At 45.8% G+C, this 19,515-nt stretch overlaps 2 protein-coding genes across 3 annotated transcripts in view; both read right to left on the bottom strand.

Annotated features, from left to right (window-relative positions):
* Nucleotides 1–340: 340 nt before the first annotated feature.
* On the bottom strand, nt 341–16,944 carry LOC140599571 (uncharacterized). The gene is made up of 5 exons (XM_072762714.1): nt 16,798–16,944; nt 16,103–16,200; nt 10,698–11,483; nt 1,381–1,437; nt 341–639 (listed from the first exon to the last, which is right to left on the bottom strand). Exons 1-4 carry the CDS (start codon nt 16,942–16,944, stop codon nt 1,410–1,412), a joined length of 1,059 nt encoding a protein of 352 aa, XP_072618815.1. The 3' UTR covers nt 341–639; nt 1,381–1,409.
* UBE2H (ubiquitin conjugating enzyme E2 H) overlaps nt 15,072–19,515 on the bottom strand; it is a 108,215-nt gene continuing 103,771 nt past the window's right edge. For both annotated transcript variants that reach the window (XM_026010825.2, XM_072764069.1), the window contains one exon: nt 15,072–19,376. In XM_026010825.2, the coding sequence (XP_025866610.1) occupies nt 19,252–19,376 (125 nt within the window). In that variant the 3' untranslated portion in view covers nt 15,072–19,251. The remainder of the gene's footprint in view (nt 19,377–19,515) is intronic.

Below are 19,515 nucleotides of genomic sequence, written 5' to 3'. Positions count from 1 at the left end.
CTCTGCTTTCACTTGGGCCTCGTCCTCAGCCTGAGATGTCACCCCCCCCCCCCACACCCTCCACTTCCCCAGCTTGGCCCCCCTCATAAGACAGCTCAGGCCTCTGTCTTCCAATGAGCCTTCTCTGAGCACCAGGGGCCCACTCTGCCCAGCCTGGCCTCCACCACAGCCCTTTCTGCAGAATTCATTATCCAGTCCTGGGTCTGCCTTTCTCAACAAGGCATGTATCTTTTTTTTTTTTTTGGCTTTATATTATGTATTCCAGGACACCTGAAATGCATAATATAAAGCAAAAAAATATGTTTATACATATATAGACATATATACATATATAGGCATATAGAAATATATTTATGTCTAATAGAATATACATATATTCTATATGTATATAGAATATATACATATATAGACATAGAGATGAAAAAGAACCAACTAGAACTCCTAGAACTTTGATACAATAAGGAATTGGGGGGGTACCCGGGTGGCTCAGCGGTTTAGCGCCACCTGCAGCCCAGGGCTTGCTCCTGGAGTCCCGGGATGGAGTCCCACGTCGGGCTCCCTGCAAGGAGCCTGCTTCTCCCTCTGCCTGTGTCTCTGCCTCTCTCTCTGTGTGTGTCTCATGAATAAATTAATGAAATCCTTTAAAAAAAAACAATAAGGAATTGGTTACATATAGCTCAACCAATAGAATATTATACAGCTATTAAAAAGAACTAAGCCATTCTCTATATACTGTTATGGAATTATTACTATGAAAAACAAAGCAAGATGTAGAGCACTGTGTATAATTTGTATATAAAGAATCTGATAGTTTGTGCTTACATACATAAGGACCCATCTCTGGGAGGGCACTCATGAGGCTACAAATAGTGGTCAGCCTCCAGGAAAGGAAACTGAGTAGGGAAAAGTAGGAAGGACAGAAGGATTTACCTTAAAATTTAAATTAAATTAGTTTTAAAAAAAATATGACTTTTTAAAAAAATTATGACTATTTTTTAGAGCAGTTTTAGGTTCACAGAAAAACTCAGGGGTTAATACAGAGATTTCCCATATGCCCCCTTCCCCCTGCATGCACAGCCTCCTTTTTTTTTTTTTTTTCCTTTTTTTTTTTTTTGAAGATTTTTTTTTTTACTTGAGAGAGAGAGAGCAGAGTGAGTGGAAGAGAACATGAGTGGGTGAGGAGGGGCAGAGAGAGAGGGAGAAGCAGGCTGCCAGCTGAACAGGGAGCCTGATGTGGGGCTTGATCCCAAGCCCCTGGGATCATGACCTGAGCCAAAGGCAGATGCTAAACCAGCGGAGCCACCCAGATGCCCCTCACAGTCTCCCTTATTATCAACAACCCCACCAGAGTGGTGCATTTGTTACAATGGTTGAACTTACATTGCCACATCCTTATCACCCAAATCCATTTATGGTTCACTCTTGGTGGTGTGCATTCTGTGGGTTTGGACAAATATGTATTTATCGAGGTTTTCATCATTATAGCTCCATACACAGTATTTTCATTGCTCTAAAAATCCTCTGCGTGTCATCTATTCATCCCTCCCTTCCACTGCCAGTTCAACCTCAGGCAACCCCTGATCTTTCTACTGTCTCCACAGTTTTGCCTTTTCCACATATAGTTGGAATCCACAGTTTTGCCTTTTCCATGTCATATAGTTGGAATCATACAGTGTATAGACTTTTACTTGGCAATAATGCATTCAAGATTCCACCATGTCTTTTTATGGCTTGATACCTCATTTCTTTTCAGTGCTGAATAACATTCCACTGCCTGGATGTGCCACAATTTGTTTATCCATTCACCTTCTGAAGGACATCTTGTTCGCTTCCAAGATTTGGCAATTACAAATAAAACTGCTATAAACATCAGTGTGCAGGATGTTTTTTAAAAGATTTTATTTATTTATTCACAAGAGACACAGAGAGAGAGGCAGACACAGGCAGAGGGAGAACCAGGCACCCTGCAAGGAGTCTGATGCGGGACTTGATTCTGGGGCCCCAGGATCATGCTCTGAGCCAAAAGCAGATGTTCAACCACTGAGACACCTAGGCATCCCAGTGTGCAGGATTTTTCGAGGACATGTTTTCACTTCTTTTGGGTAAATAGCTAGGAGCACAGTTGCTGGTAACTATATTAGTTTTACATGATTTTTGAAAAGATAGATTATTTATTTATTTATTTATTTATTTATTTATTTATTTATTTAAGAAGATTGTGAGCCAGAGAGTACAACCAGGGGAAGATGAGAAGGAGATTCCTCCCTGAGTGGGGAGCCTGACATGGGGCTCAATCCTAGGACACTGGGATCATGACCTGAGCTGGAGGCAGATGCTTTTTCATGGTTTTAATTGTATCTGCCTGTATCATCTATTTTGGAGGATGTATTTCATAATTTATTTCCCAATATTTATTTCCCCAAATGAATATATTTTATTTTATTTTTTAAAGATTTTATTTATTTATTTATTTATTTATTTATTTATTTATTTATTTATTCATGAGAGAGAGAGAGAGAGGCAGAGACACAGGCTGAGGGAGAAGCAGGCTCCATGCAGGGATCCTGATGCGGGACTCAATCCCAGGACTCTAGGATCATGCCCTGGGCCAAAGGCAAGTGCTAAACCACTGAACCACCTGTGCTGCCCCAAATATATTTTTTAAAATATTTATTTATTTATTTTGAGAAAGAGAGCAAGCATGGGGAGGGGCAGAGGGAGAGAGAGAAAAGTAGACACTCTGCTGAGGGTAGAGCCCAACACGGGGCTGGATCTCACAACTCTGCCATCGTGACCTGAGCTGAAATCAAGAGTCAGACACTTAGCCCATGGAGTCACCCAGGCACCCTTCCCCAAATACATACTAAACATTTAGTTGAATTGAAAAGTGACATCAGGCTTTTTCAGACAGAAAGTAAGTCTGATTTGGATGACTGAGGACTGACTCAGGTTATATAGTAAATATTTTCTATAAATTGAATAGTCAAATCTGTTGTTTCAAGATTTTGACAAAAAATTATGTATGTGGGCAGCCCCGGTAGCGCAGCGGTTTAGCCACCTGCAGCCCAGGGTGTGATCCTGGAGACCCAGGATCGAGTCCCACATCAGGCTTCCGGCATGGAGCCTGCTTCTCCCTCTGCCTGTGTCTCTGCCTCTCTCTTCGCTCTGAATGAATAAATAAATAAATCTTTAAAAAAATTATGTATGTGTGCATGTGTGTGTTACACATATGTGTGTGTATATATGTGTGTGTATATGTGTGTCTATATATATGTGTGTGTGTGTGTGTGTGTGTGTGTATATGAAATGTGTGAGGCATTTCAGGTAAAGGCATTTTATAAATAGTTATGTTAATAAAATCATTAAAATGTTTTCACTTTCCCAAACCTTCTGAATGTGACCAGTTAAGCAAGTTTCTTTTTTTTTTTTTTTTTTTTTTGCAAGTTTCTTAAAATTGAAAAAAGTGGGATGCCTGGGTGGCTCAGCAGTTGAGCATCTGCCTTCAGCTCTGGGCGTGATACCAGAGTTCTGGGATCAGGTCCCACGTTGGGCTCCCTGCATGGAACCTGCTTCTCCCTCTGCCTGTGTCTCTGCCTCTATCTGTGTGTCTCTGATGAATAAATAAATAAAATCTTACAAAGAAAGTGACAGTTGAAATTAACATATTTGAAAAGTCTTTGATATATTTGATAACTTATTCACTAAGTCTTGGCAAAGTTTTCTTAGTATACCTGCCACAGTTGATAAATAGAATAACTTTAGCAACTGGGTTAAAAAAATTGTTTTGTGACTCAGGTGACTTTCAGTTCTTTGCTTTCAGCAAAATAGAGAACTGAATAGATTTGTCAGCAGGCAAATCACTAAAAATAATTTGTGATGATAGATTACAATTTTCCCTATAATTCAGAAAGAATTCAAAGAATTGATTGAAATGGCTATATCAAAATGATTTCCATTCCCATCTCCTTATTTATGTTTCTTGGTGCTTACATCTCTAAAGATGAAAAAATAGGATTAAAATTTTTCCTGAATTATGTCTTAAAATCATAGATACAAAAAATAATTGCAAAAAACCAGCCCATTCATCTCATTAAGAGAGCTCTTTCTAACACTTTATAACAACTTGTTTGAGCTATAATTCCCATTTTATAAAATTCATCCTTTTAAAGCAAACCATTCAGTGATTTTTAGTATATTCACAAAGTCATGCAGTTATGACCAGTATCTACTTTTAGAACATTTTCATCACCCCCCAAAACACCTGTTATCCATTGGTAGTCATTCCCCACTGCCCCTTCAACCCAGCCCCAGTGACCACTAATCTACTAGAGTCTCTGTGGATTTGCCTATTCTGGACATTTCGCTATAATATGTGGCCTTTAGTAGTATCTGGCTTCTCTCTCTCAGCCCAGTGTCTGCATGCTTCATCCATATTACAGCCATGTGAGTAGTTCATTTTTTTCAGTCTGAACAATATTCCACTGCATGAATATAGAGAGATGATAGATAGATAGATAGATAGATAGATAGATAGATAGATAGATGACAGATAGATGTAGATATATCACATTTTGTCCTTCCTTTCATCAGCTGGACATTTGAGTTGTTTCCGCTTTATGGGCTATTAGAAATAATGCTGCTGTGAACACTCCTTTCAAGTTTTTATGTGAACACATGTTTTCAATTCTCCTGGGTACACACCTAGGAGTGGACTTGCCAGAACATATGGTAACGCTATGCTTAACGTTTTGAGAAACTGCCAGTCTGTCTTCCAACGTGGTTGCAACATTTTACATTCCCACCAGCCAGTGAGTGAGCGCGCCCTCTTCTCCGCAGGGGGGCGACACTAGTCACTGTCCACCTTTTCATTAGCGCTGTCCTTCTAGTAATGAGAAGTGGTATCTCCTTAAGGTTTTGATTTGCATTTTTCTAAAGACTCATGATGTTGAGCGTATTTTCATGTGCTAATGGGTCATTTGTATGTCTTTTTTAGAGAAATGTCTCTTCAAGTTTTGGCCCATTTTAAAACTGGGTTACTTGTCTTTTTAAGACTTTTTTTTTTAAAGTAATCTCTACGTCAACTCAAGAATCCGGAGATCAACTGAGCCAGCCAGCCAGCTGCCCCCGGGTTATTTGTATTTTTATTGTTGAGCTAATAGTTCTTTATATATTCTGGGCACTAAACTCCTATCAGACATATAATTTGCAAATAATCCTCTCATTCTGTTATTTCCTTCACTTTTGTAAAAAATACATTTCATTGAGTTATAGTTGACATGGAAAATTGTATAAGGTGGCATTTTCTTTTCTTGTGATGTCTTTGTCTGACTTTGGGATCATGATAATACTGGCCTCATCGAATGAGTTGAAAAGTGTGCCCCCCCCTTTTGTTTTAAGATTTTGCTTATTTATTTGAGAGAGAGCATGAGCAGGGAGAGGGGCAGAGGGGCTGAGAGAAGCAGAATCCCCACCGGGCAGGGAGCCTGACTCAGGGCTTGATCCTAGGACCCCGGGATCATGACCTGTGCCGAAGGCAGACGCTCAACTGATTTGAGCCACCCAGGGGCCCCAGAAGTGTCCCCTTCTTTACAATTTTTTTGGTACGAATTTTAAACATTGGTATTGATTCTTTAAAGAGAGTTTAAAGATTAAAGCACTTAAAGATGCTTCGTAGAATTCACCAGTGAAGCCAGTTGGACTTGAACTTTACTTTGTGAGTGGTTTTATTTATTTATTTATTTATTTATTTATTTATTTATTTATTTATTATTTTTAAGGATTTTATTTATTTATTCATGAGAGACACAGAGAGAGACGCAGAGACACAGGCAGAGGGAGAAGCAGGCTCCATTCAGGGAGCCCGATGTGGGACTGGATCCTGGGACTCCAGGATCACGCCCTGAGGCAAAGGCAGGTGCCAAACCACTGAGCCACCCAGGGATCCCCCCTGTGAGTGGTTTTACAATTACTAATTCAAGCACTTTGTTACAGGTCACTTACGCTCTGGTTTTCCCTGAGCTGTGCTTGAACTCCCTGGTTTGCTCTTTCCCTTAGCAAAATCCTGTGACGTGTCCAGTCGAAAGGGCCAGAGGCCTGGGTTGGTGGGGAGGATAGAAATGGGGACGAGATCTTGTTGTCCAACACTTCCTAAACTTTCTATCCCTCCTCCTTTTATAACCTTCAACCAACCCAAGGATCAAAGGAACCTGGGACTACCAGCCATGGAGGGTGGTGTTCTGCAGTGGAGATTGGGTTGCTTTGTCATTTCCCTCCCTTCTGGCTTAGGAATAGGGTTTTCATGAGACAAGTTTCGTGTTTTTTTTTTTTTTTTCTTTTTTTTTTTTGTGCTTTTAATCAATCTCATTGGTTAGTACACTTGTTACCAGTCTCCAGCAATGTTTTTGTGTTCTTGTTTGTTATTGCCTACTCTTCCTTCTCTTTGTTTCTATACTTACAGCCCCTGTCTCTTCTGTGACCCTTTACTGTCATTTTGGGGGTTTTGGTAGGGTACAGAGTTAGTTTATAGAGCCACTTGGTCATCTTAATTAGAGGCCATCATTCTTCTATATAAGGCTTTGGCTTAAACCTATCCTTTTTTTTTTCCTGCATTTTTGGAACTCTGTCTTCTAAGCTCAGGGAATGGCTATTATAGATTCTAAGCATATCTGATAACTTTAGGCTTATAATTGCACCTTCTAGTTTCCAACTCGAATGATGGAGGTGTGTAGTAGTCAGGATTCTTGATTGCAAATGACGGAAAGCCAGCATGAGTTGGCTTCCACAAAAAATAGGGGCTTCATGTTCTCATCTGAAGGAAAAGTCCAGGGAGGTTCTCAGACAGGCTGTCCAGGCTCCAGCCTGGTTCCAGGTTCCCCTACTACCAGCTCAGCAACCCCAGAGTGAAAAGGATCTCTTGATGCACATGGTCTCAGCAGAAGTCCCAGCTATGGGCTCCTCTCTGAACTCAGAGTAGGATGCTTGATTGGCTGTCAGGGTCAAGGGGGCCCATGTTGGAGGGAGGGAAAAGAGGGAGTTAGCCTCTAAAAACCACTTGGAGGAGAGTGCGTGAGGGGGTGGGTCCCCCAAACAGCATGGCAGGACTGATTCCAGAAGAAAGAACAGGTGCTGGGCAGGCAACAGTAACAGGTGTGCATTGCAGGGAGATCACACGGCCGTGATCACACATTGCTTAAATGACGCCCACAGCTCAATGCCCAGAACCCTAAAACATCAGCTATTCCTGCTGTTATCATCATCATTATCCACAGGGAGACCTTGTGGCTTGCCTTTTTATTCTGAAGAATGAATTTCTTCGCCAGGGCCAGAAACAGGCACAGAGCTGCAGTGTTCCCCAATCCCTGAGATACACAGTGTCTCCGCACAGCTCCCTGATCCTGCTACTCTCACCAGAGGCACCTTGTCTCCTTATCAGGCTCAAGTCCAGGCCCTGTTCATCCTTGCCTCCTGCATACCATCTTCCTGCACACCTCAGCTTCACTCTTCTTGCTGAAGGAACATGCCTGAAACAATCTGCCACCTGTTTGTCTCCAATGTTGGCATGACTACATGGAGTGTGGGTGTCCTTGAATTCCCACTTGTCTGCTCAAATAAATCATAAACTGCTTGGGAGCTGGGCCTGGGTCTCAATGCCTTCAACTGAAGGCATTCATTTCCGTACTTCTCAAACCATTATCCCCTTCCTCTCAGGCCTATGATGCCAATCTAGACGTACAGCAGGATCCAGGAAGTGCCAGGCAACTGAGGAATCTAGCAGGTACCATGGCCAGGAGGACAGGGCCCAGGCCTGTTGGAGGATATCCGATCACGGAACATTCAGACAATCTCTGTCCCTTAGGAATTGAGCTCAGCTGCTAGCGCCTGGCAGAGACTGCTCTGTGCATCCCCAAAGCCAACCTCTGCTATTCTTTAATAACAGAACTCCAGTATTTTAGAACCCCAATTTCTAAAATATAAATCTCAATACTTTTACTTAATAGCAGACTTTGAAGAAAATTTTATAACCTATTCAAAAGTAGAGAAAATGGGGGCACCTGGATGGCTCAGTCATTTAGGCATCTGCTTTCACCTCAGATCGTGGTCTTGGGGTCCTCTGATTGAGCCCCATGTTGGGCTCTCTGTTCACTGGTGAGTCTGATTCTCCCTCTCCCTCTTTGCTCTCTCTCTCTCTCTCTCTCTCTCAAATAAATAAACAAAATCTTTAACTAAAAGAAGTAGAAAAAATGGTATAATGAACTCCCATGCACCCATCATTCAGATTCAGCAATTAATGGATGGCTTACCCAGTTTCATGGATACCATTCCTCCTACCCTTAGATTATTGTTTTTTTAATATTTTATTTATTTATTCATGAGAGACACACACAGAGAGAGGCACAGACACAGGCAGAGGGAAAAGCAGGCTCCATGCAGGGAGCCAGAAGTAGGACTCAATCCTGATTCCCCAGAATCATACCCCAGGCTGAAGGAAGCGCTAAACTGCTGAGCCACGTGGGCAGCCCGTTTTTTTTTTTTTTTTAAGATTTTATTTATTTATTCATGAGAGACACACACACACAGAGACAGACAGACAGAGAGAGAGAGAGAGAGAGAGAGAGAGAGGCGAGACACAGGCAGAGGGAGAAGCAGGCTCCATGCAAGGAGCCTGATATGGGACTTGATCCTGGGACACAGGATCACACCCTGAGCCAAAGGCAGATGCCCAACCGCTGAGTCACCCAGGCATCCCTCCTTGGATTATTTTGAAACAAATCCAGACATCATATAATTTCATCCAAAATTCAGTATGTAAAGGTAATCTTTGTACACACCCACACATCCACACTTCAATATAAAACACAATACCTTTATCATCCATAGAAAGCAATGATAACTTCATGATAATTTCTTAATATCATCATATATCTATTCATTGTTCAAAATTCTCCAATTGTCTCCTGATTTTTTAAAGAGGTGACTTGTTCCAACACTTTCTAAATGTATAAGATCTGGGGCACCTGGGTGGCTCAGGGGTTGAGTGTCTGGCTTTGGCTTAGGTCATGATCCTGGAGCCCTGGGATTGACTCCTGCATCAGGTTCCCCTCAGGGAGCCTGCTTCTCCCTCTGCCTATGTCTCTGCCTCTCTTTATGTCTCTCATGAATAAATAAATGTCTTAAAAAATAAAAATATAAGATCCACATATTGCATTACAACCCCAATTTTATTCAAGGGGGTAATGCATTCAGTACATTTCATTTCCCTACTTCTCAAACCAATATGTGGCCATGAGTCTCAAGTTTGGCCAAGGAGGTGGAAGTGGAAGTGTGGAGGAGGTATTCAAGAAGACTTTTGAAAAAGAGCTGTCATCTGGGAGATGAGCAACTTTTATTTTTCCCTCCTTCTTCCTGCTGCCTAGAACTGGGGATATGATTTCTGGAGCTCTGGCAGCTATCTTGGACCATGAGGTGACCTTGCAAGTGGAAGCTCAAGTTAGGGTGCAGAGAGTAGGAATTGAATTTCCTACTACACTGTTATTTCCAGCCTTTTATTATTGAGTCACTTAAGATTAGGTTCCTTGTAATAAACAAAACAAAATATTTATTTATGTATATTTTGAGAGAGAGAGAGAAAGAGCACGAGTGAGGTGAGCAGAGGGAGAGAGAGAACCTCAAGCAGACCCCTGCTGAGTAGAGAGCCCACCCATGACCTGAGATCATGACCTGAGGTCAAGTCGAGAGTTAGAGGTTTAATGGACTGAGCCACCCAGATGCCCCCAAAACAAAAAATTTAAAGCAGTGGCTTCAACATGATAGAAATTTTAAAAATCTCTTATAGATCTAGTGACAAGCAGTCCAGGAGTGATATAGGGGTTCCACAAAATCACAGACCACTAGATACCTACTACGTCTGTGTAACTAATTACACCCCAAACTTAGACGCTTAATACAACTGATCACCTGTTTCAGTTTCTGAGGGTCAGGAATCTGGGATTCCTGAGGTCTGAGTGGCGGTCATTCCTAGCTTGAGGGGGTCCGGAGGAGCCACTGGTTTAGGTCTTCCCTTCCCAGCCCCCAGCAGCTGAAACCTAGAGAGAGCACTCAAGGTGGAAGCTACAGGCTTCCATTAGTCTCAAAAGTGAACATGCTCTCAGCTGTTTTACCCTTTTTTTTAATTTCTTATTTTTAATTAAAAAATTTTTATTGGAGTTCAATTCGCCAACGTATAGCATAACACCCGGTGCTCATCCCGCCAAGTGCCCGCCACCCAGTCACCCCCACCCCCCTCCTCCCCTTCCACCACCCCTTGTTCATTTCCCAGAGTTAGGGGTCTCTCGTGTTCTGTCCCCCTCACTGATATTTTCATTTTCCCTCCTTTCCCTTTATTCCCTCTCACTAATTTTTATATTCCCCGAATGAATGAGACCATATAATGTGTGTCCTTCTCCGATTGCCTTATTCCCTCGGTTTCACCCTTTGTGCCCTCGCGCTCTGGCTCCCCGTCGCCGCCCTGCAGCCTGCCCCACTGCCCCTCCTTGCTCCTTGCCCGGCTCTTGCTTCTGGAGAACATCCGGGCCCCCGTCCGCTTCTCTGCCGCCCTCTCCTCCTCCGTACCCTGGGTTCCTGCCTCTGTCGCTCCGCAGTGGCGGCCCCCAGCCACCATCCAACCTCTCGCCCTCAGGACCCCCGGCCGCCCGCCTCACCGTCCCCTCCGCCGCGGCGCTCTCCGGGCCCTGCTCCCGTCGTGTGACCCAGTTCGCTCCCATCCCGCCGGGCCCGGGGCAAGCCCCCTCTCACAGGGGGCCCCTCGCGGCGGCCTGCGGGGCGTAGGTGACATGGGGGCTCCTGGCCTGCAGCCGGGGCGGGCCGGGACTGCGGCGGGCGGGTGGGGCACCCCGCGGAGCTCCCCGCCCTCTCCCCCACCGCGCAGGGGCGCTCGCGCTCGCGCTCGGCAGCCGGCCCGGCTCGGAGGGGGACGCGTGCGGCGGCCCTGCTGTGGCCCGGCTCCCCAGGCCCCCCGGCTCCTCCGTCCGCCGCCCGGCGGGGGCCAGGCCGGCCCGGAGAAGGCTCCTCGCGGCGCGGGCGCCCCCTGGTGTCCGACGGGGGCCTCTCGGCGCCTGCCTCTCGGCGCCTGCCTCCCCGCGCCGGCCCCGACTCGGGTTGGGCCACTTCCGTTTCCGCAGACGACGCGGGGGGCGCGGGGGGCGCGGGGGGCGGGGCGGCTCGCGGGCTCCCGGCTGCGCCCCTCCCCCGCCCGCCCGCGGGCGCCCACCGCGGGGCGCGCTGCCCGCCGCTGCACGGCCTCCGCCGACCGGGAGCTCCCGGCTTCGGCCCGTTCCCGGGAGCTGGCGCTCAGGCGACGGACCTGCTTCTCCAGGAGACGCCGGCTGTGCCCGGAAGCTTCCCGGGCTGCGCTGCCCGGTAGGTAGCCCGGAGCCACGCGTGCCCGGTGAGCCCCCGGGGGTGGCAACCGAGGAGCCGACTTTTTTCTCGTTTAGTTTCGATTCGATCTGAAAAGGAGCAGTGTGAGATAGTCTGTGACACAACTTCTGTCTTGGTAGCACGACGTGCCACTTAAAGCATGGAAAACGTAGTGTGCCAGTGGGGATGTGCTGGGCGACATACATCCTGGATTTCAGAGCTGGTACAAAACGGAGCGCTCAAGATTCATGTCAAACTAGTGATTAGGGCAGCCCCGGTGGCGCCGAGGTTTGGCGCCTGGAGACCCCGGATCGAGTCCCACGTCGGGCTCCCTGCGTGGAGCCTGCGTCTGCCTCTCTCTGTCTCTATGAATAAATAAATAACTTAAAAAAAAACAAAATAGTAATTACACACTGAAATATTTTGGATACGCTGAGGTAAATAAAACATTAATTTTACCTTGTTTAAAATAATATGGCTACTAGAAGGTGGTGAATTACTTGTGTAGCTGGCATGGCATCTCTGGATTTGCTCTAGTGGGTAGGTTGGGCCAAATCCGAATCTTATACTCTGACTCCACTGCAGGCCCCAGAGGTTGGTGACATGGTTATCAGCAAATATGGGGATGCGTGTGGCCTAAGTCCTGGACATCAGGGACCATGGGAATGACCCCTTGACAGAAGTCACACGGGCAGGCTCATAGGGTCAACCCAGATGCACCTCCAAGGGGCCCCAGATGGCAGGATGAGGTCCCTCCATGGGTTGTGGAGGCGGGCACAAGGCTTGGCACAGCATGAACCCACGGAAAGAATACTCACCTGTGGCCTGAAGACTTGGCTGCTCACTATCTCTGTGCTTCTCTCTTGGTGCCTCGCAAAGCAGTTAATATGAAATAGGTCCAGGGCCAGGTCCCCTTCTGGAGGGACTCCCAGGGCCAGAGTGAGGATCATAAGGGGAAGCCCTCTTCAGCCACTGCTGAGGTCACCATTATCTTTGAATCATCTCTGGAGGAAGGCTTCATGGGAGACTTTCACATGCTTTTGGAATGATTTGTTACCAGTACATATTTCTTTTGAAATATTTAGAAGTGCATCTTTACAAGCTTGGTTCCATACTTTTTAAGTGCCCACTGGGCTAGAGCAGGCACCTGATTCACTGTTTATACAACCGAAGAGAACAGGATCTAGGCTGAAGCTTCTTAAAGGGAGCTGTGTGTTCTGCTCTTAGCTAGTAGGGGCCTCAGGAGGTGAAGCTGAGAGACCTGAAGGCCAAACCTCACAGCTCTCCAGCAGCCCCTCTCCTGGTTAGTCAGCAATGATGGGGCAGCCAGAAGGTCTGTATTTCTCTTAGGGAGCCCAAGTCTGTCCCTGCCACCCCTGACACCAGGTCCTAGGAGCCAAGTTTGAGACCCAAAGGGTTCTGGGGAACCCAACACCACACAAGTGTCCAGCCTTTTTTTTTTTTTTTTTTAAAAAAAGACCCAAAACATAATAGACATACAGACATCCACACACACCCCACATACAGAGCAAGAAGGGAAATATTCCTGTATCTTTTAATCTAACATTAAATCCCTTGTCAGGGCATCTCTTTGGTTGCAAGAAGTTCTAGTGCACAAATCCTACAACATGAGGCACGGGAGAGCAGGGTTGACCTAAGGTGGATCATCCTGGGTTCACCTGGGGATCTGGGTCTGAGAAGCCTGTGGGCTCCTCATAAGCAAGGCTGCTCAGTCTCGCAGGCAGCTCCCCCAGGGCCTCTGCAGAGCTGGGCATTGGAGGAACCATAAAAACTCTCTTTGCCCTGCTTCCGGGTGGGGAGCAGGGACCACCGGGGTCTAGTGTCACAGGAACTCATTCCCTGGGATGGAGAGCAGGCTTCAGAGATGGCAAGAGAACTTAAGGTGACACAAGTCCTGGGATTCCCTAGTTCTGTGCCAGGACAATACACCTCAGAAACCCTGGGTCCCCCTTCCCAGGAAGGGGGTACTTACTTGCTGCCCCAGTGGCAGTGGAAAGCCACCTGCCCCCTGGGAAGCAGCTGGACTGAGGCTGAGGAGTGACACTGGGTGTGAGATTACTGTGGTGGTGGTGGTGGGGGGGGGGGGGACCCAAGCCCCAACAAGTGCACCGGGACTTCCCATGAAGTTTTTAAAGCAGCTTCCTGTGAGATCAGTAGAATGGATTGTGCACATGACTCATACACCTCTTAATTCTTTTAGCTGGAAAATGGGATACTCTGAACTTCCGAAGCTGTTTGGGTCCCCAAAACGTCTGATCTTGAAACCTCAGTTTCACAGGTTGCTGAAATATCCTCAGGATACTGCATCCCGGGACACGGTATTGGAGTTCAGGATACTGAATGGAGTTCAGAGTCACAGAGGGTCAGAGCCAGAACCTACTCGTTGAGGGACCTCATTTAAAAACACGAACCAGAGGCTGCACAGCTGAGGAAGAGATGGGACAGGGACCCACAGCGCTGGTTGGTCTACTAGTCCTGGCTGAGGGGTCAGCGAGCACCAGCTGCAAAGAACCTGTTGAAGGTTTTGCTTCTGAGCACTGGAGGCAGCCAGGGTAGCTGAGGGCTCACTCGCCCCAGGAGGGCTTCCGGTGCTCATTCACATTAGAGCACCACTCCTAGGTGCCTTACTGTCCCTCTTCCTGGTAGATACGAAGCTGGGTCTACTGGAGAATGTGTTAGGATGCAGGGAGGAATCAAGGAGTTGGGGAAATTGAATAAGAAGAGAACAGTGGAAGAGAGCCAGCCGGGGAAGGAAAGCATGTGATCAAGTCATCCCTTTGTCTTAAGGGGCTTTAACAAAATCCAGCTCAAGTGGATTTTCCAGTAGCCTAGGCAACATTGCCATCTGGTGGCCATTGAGGGCACATGCTTTAGAGAGAGGAGTTGAAATGAGAAGCTAACCCACCCAGCGATACCCTTCTGATCCCAAACCCAGCGTTTCCCCACCCTCCCGGTTGAGGCTGGCATTTGGTGCAGCAGGGCCCCCTGTTTAGGCAGATCGCCCAGGCAGGAAGCTGCACTGCCTGTGAGCTCCAGGCCAAGTGGATACCCTTCGTTCAGCATTAGCTGACGGGCAACATGGAAGCCATACCCGTTGATCCACGTGGGGGCAGTGGGGTCCTTCAGGCTACAGGACTTCACAGAAGAGGCCTTTCAAGGCTGTGGAGAAGCCTCACAGCCAGCCTTGTTCATATAGTCAGCAGTTACCTGCCATTCCAGGTACAGAGATGGGACCTGGAGGTGGGGCCTCTTAAGTTATTACTGCCTAAAGGTGACACTCCCTTCCCAAACTAACCCAGTCACTTGCCTTTGTAAGAGCTTCTGTCAAAAACAAAAACAAGGGGCACCTCGGTGGCTCAGTGGTTGAGCATCTATCTGCCCCTTCGGCTCAGGGTGTGATCCCAGGGTCCTGGGATCAGGTCCCTCATCGGGCTCCCCGCAAGAAGCCAATGCTTCTTCCTCTGCCTAGGTCTCTGCCTCTCTGTCTCTTACGAATAAATAAAATCTTTAAAAAACAAAAACAAGCCAATGTCTGCTGCTGAGAGGAGTCAGATGAACAAGGAAGGTGTTTGGTGGTGCCTTTTTAGGGCTAAGTAGTCATGGAGGCTATCATCTTATTGATCAAGGTCCAGCCATTTGCCAAGGTATATACACATTTTATTTAAAAAAGTTTACAGTTTTCATTATACACAACTATTAAGAGGTTATAGTCAGAGGAGGCATTTGTCCTGTTGACAGAAGTGCCCGCTAGATCATCACAATGCAAGGAAAAAGGTGGAAGAGAAGAGATAGGGCAAGGAAAAAATAAGCGATAAAAAGCTTAGATTTCAATTAAGGGCTGGTAAGTCCCCTTTCTCTCTTCAAGTATCACACAATATGTACCAAATACAATCAGTAAATAATGGCCATTTCTTCCCAAGCCCCCAGCCAAGACGAGTATTTGCTGAAGTGAGAATCCTGGCCCTCCCTCAGGTGGGTGGAGAACTTGCCCACCCGAGGGCTGTTAGCTTCCCTTCCCCAAGGGGCCTCCACTCCAGTCCCTGATGGAACAGCCAAAGTGTTCCATGGCCAGAGAAAATATGAACATGGATTCAGAAGTCCAAAGAAACGCAGGTCTTTGCGCCCAATTGGAAAGGATTTTAGTCAAGAAGACCGTGAACCTGGTTAGGAAGTTGGTACAAGGAAATGGAACTCTTGCTAACTCTTGTTAATGGCTTTCACTTTTCTGATTGAATCCCTAGAACGTAGAAGGGCCAGGCGCCATTTAAAATCAAACACCAGTTCCCAGGAACTTGGTGTCTAGCAACTTTACCCATGAAGGCTAGCAGAGGATCTGTCTTTCATGATTCTCAACCATAATAGGAGGCCTAATAAAAAGCAAGTGTCAGGCCAAGGCCAACTAGGGCTTCAGGGAGCATTTTGAGGGGGAAAAAAAATCCTTCGAGGGGAGACCCTCCTCAGGAGCTTAGATCAGCCAGTTGGCAATCAGAACAGCTTCTGAAGTGGAAGAATAATGTTAGGTACTGGAAAGACATATGGCAACTTCTGAGAACTACCCTAGTATAAAATGCTGGTTGAAACTGCACAGTAACCTCAAGGAGGGCGAGAAGACTGAAGACAAAAGAGCAAAATGCCAGCATCTGGCTTGGCTACCACTAAATGCAACCTGCTGGGCCCCAGGGCTGGGGCTGCGGCCACCTCGCTTGTCGGTTTTGGCAAGAGCTTGAGCCCGGTCGTTTGAACGGGGGCAGAGGATGGCTTGCGCTGGTAAACCACAAGGTAAAACTTCAAAAACTATGGGTACACTAAAAAAGGGAGGGAAACCGCCAGAAGCAACACTGACCGTACTACCACCACCTTTAAGGGCAATAGTGTTCAGCCCTTCTGAGGGGCTCTGGATGCTTTTGAGTGTTATGATGGGAAACCTGGAAAAGCTTTTGGTGCTGTAACATCCCCTCTTCTAAGCCTTACAGTATCATCTACTAGTGGGGGCGGAATCCTCTGCTTCACAGCCAGACCTTCTTCCAGCTCCCTCTGCACCTAGAAGCTTGGTCTCCTTGTCCTACCCAGGTACAGGAAGGGACAAAAATAATAAAAAGGAATTCTGCTCAACCCCTCAAAACCAGTTTCTCAGAGGATACGAAGAACCCCACACAGAGCCAAAAGCATGCATGGGACTCAAGATTAATGCCCAGAAAGGACAGATCTGCACAGAACGAGAGGGTATAGCGTGATTTGGGTGGCATTTCCAGAAGCTTCTGTGCTAATGGGAAGCCTAATTACACCTTCATCAGATGGACTTGGATGGACAAACATACACGCACACATGCTGCAGCCATACTCAGATCTGCGGCTTCACACCTGCAACCTCCCCCAATATGTCTTCATTCGGAAATTCCACACCACCAAACTCCCGGTGCCAGAGCGTTCAATCCGCGACAAGCTGACTTCTTTTTTGTTTGAGGAAAATGGATTCAGTTGGGGACCAGAGCTGTGGCTCACATACATTCCCCCTCTAAACTTGGCTCTACTAGTTTGTTGGGTTTTGTTTTGACAAGATTAAAAGCAATTATTATTTGGACATTATTTTTTTTGAAAGGTAATTAGAACACTATTGTTTATACAATATTGAAAAAATACAATTTTTTATTGTTTGAACTCAAATCACCACCCAGCACTTTAAAGCCTACCCTAAGTCGCACCTACAATTTAAACGGTTATAGCACAAGCAAACTGCTAATTCGGCAGGTAAGCAGGTTAGACAGTGCCAGCAGAGACCCTCCCTCCCCCAAAATAATGAGAAGACAACGCGCTAGAAAAGTTAAAGCACACCATTCCATGTTAAATAGTTAACACTACCCCTCCAACAAGCCACAAATGCTAGATAGATAACTCAGTACGGTTAACTAACCACAGCCCTACATAACTGCACTTTAAATTTTTTTTTTTAAAGAAAACCTTTTGCTTCATGCCCGTAATTAACATAAAATAAGTAAATTCTTTGTCTTTTATTTAGGAAAATAATCATGCTAAAAGCAAGTTGTACTTTATATAGATTTTCAAAGAAAAGATTGATTGTGCTTTTTGAATAAAAAAAGATAGGATATCTTCCAACCTCACGGACTCAAATCTTGTAGAATAGATAGCACTTCTAAACTAAAAACACACATCAGAAAAATTCAATTATCCCAGTGGGACATTCAAAAATTGTCTTTAGAAGGTTTTAGGATTGGCTAATTCTGCTATTGTCCTATTGGTTGTGGCAAAAAAAAAAAGGGGGGGGGATACAGACTTGCTGTCTAAAGTTCTCCAAATTCAGTAGGCAACACTCATATCTGAAAGAAACTCTGCCGGCAACCTGGACATATGGTGAGCTAAGTAAACATTTGATTAGCAGGCATTTTCAACTGTCTGATTTCCTCTTAACAAATACAGGAGAGAATATGAAGGTTCTTCCTTCAAAACCTGTTCTACTGCATCATATTTCCGAACTCTTTCCTCCTCTTCAGTCACACTCTGAAAAAAGTGGTTTGTTTTTCCCGTGTGGAGTCACTTTGGGTACAAGGACCTTTATATGTTCCAATTATTACTCATTTTAAATTTAGAATGTGTGTTGGTCTAAAAACACCCGTTTCCCACTCCCACAAGCAGATCTGCACAGAAGAGCAGCAGCAGAAGGGAAAATAAACTCCAAACATGAATGAGAGTACCCAGAAGTAACAGCCACAGGTGGGTCTTCTTGCTGAGTCTAATGGTCCACTGAGTGGCTATCCAAGGAGGAGGCCATCTCTTGGTAGGTGAAGATTAAATTTGCAACCTAAGCACAATTCACATGCACACACCAAAAAGAAAAAAAAGAAAGAAAAAAAAAAAAAGAAAGAAAGAAAAAGGATGGGGGGGAAGCTCCAACCCAAACAAAACCACCCACAATCACCCTCAAATTTAAAGCTCTTAGTCCAGGGTAGCATCACAAAGTGGCCAGTAAGATGAGGATGTGACTCTGCACGTGCTGGATGAGATGAAATACCTTCCCAGTCACTTTACTCCTCCTGTCCTGTCCTCTCAGAAAGGTATGAATTACAAGCTCCACCCCAAGAAAAAGAATCAGGTTCAGAAAACACTTCCAAAAGGTTCTCCAAAGCAAAAACACTTGTGGGCTGCAGGGCCTGATAGCAAGACAGGCAGGAATCTACATATAAAAATGTACTTAAAATCCAGAGTCAAATGGTTTTAGGTTTCAACACTCCAATTAGCTGTCTTATACCGTTACTCCACAGAAATGGGGCCACCCAGGACTCACAGGAAGGAATGGCTGTGGCTCTGACACGGCTGGCTCTACACCTTCCCACAGCAGGCCTTTTCCTCCCCCGGCTCCTCCCGTCCATTTTGAAAAAGCACTATTCTATCTTCACGTCCAAGAGCTGGTTGGTTTGGTTTGTTTCTTTGGAACCATCAATAAAAGAAGCAACTTTTTCCTGTTAGTTTTACTCATGTCTACCTATCAGAGCGGCTATTTCTTTTGACAGTTCAGTAGCACACAGGCTGACTTGGCCAAAATGGACTTATGAATGCATGCATTCAGACCGCATATTGCTACCAAAATGGAATGTGGGAATATGCTATGCACCTCAGGTTGAGAAATGACCAAGAAATCAAGATCTAAAGGGTGATATATAATATATATATATCAATGCTATTATTCATAAAAACCTTGTTTAGTAATAAAAAAAATTGCTTTGTTTAAATATGAATATTATAGTCTGCTTCTCATGGTTAGGAAATAATAGTCTTTCTGAAAAGCAGGTGCTTTTTCTACTACAACTCCATATCCTGGGCCTCATCTTCCGAAAAGTCAGACATAGAACTCTCCGACGAGCTGTCACCGGTACCCTCTTCCTGCTCTTTCAGTGCCTCCTCCGTGGCGTATTTCTGGATGTACTCTGCATGGGGGAGGGGAAGGGGGAGAGGAATAAAGAAAACACAGGGCTGGTGACCAGGGAGGCAAGTGCTTCAGTGAACCCAAAGCTGGCAAAGTCCCAGGGAAGTTCGAGCCTTCCTTACTTGTTGGGGAGCCTTCCT

This window comes from Vulpes vulpes, chromosome 7 (genome assembly GCF_048418805.1).
Source record: "Vulpes vulpes isolate BD-2025 chromosome 7, VulVul3, whole genome shotgun sequence".
Classification (NCBI taxonomy): Eukaryota; Metazoa; Chordata; class Mammalia; order Carnivora; family Canidae; genus Vulpes; species Vulpes vulpes.
The sequence above is the reverse complement of the archived record's forward strand: the minus strand, read 5'-3'. Positions and strand labels throughout refer to the sequence as shown.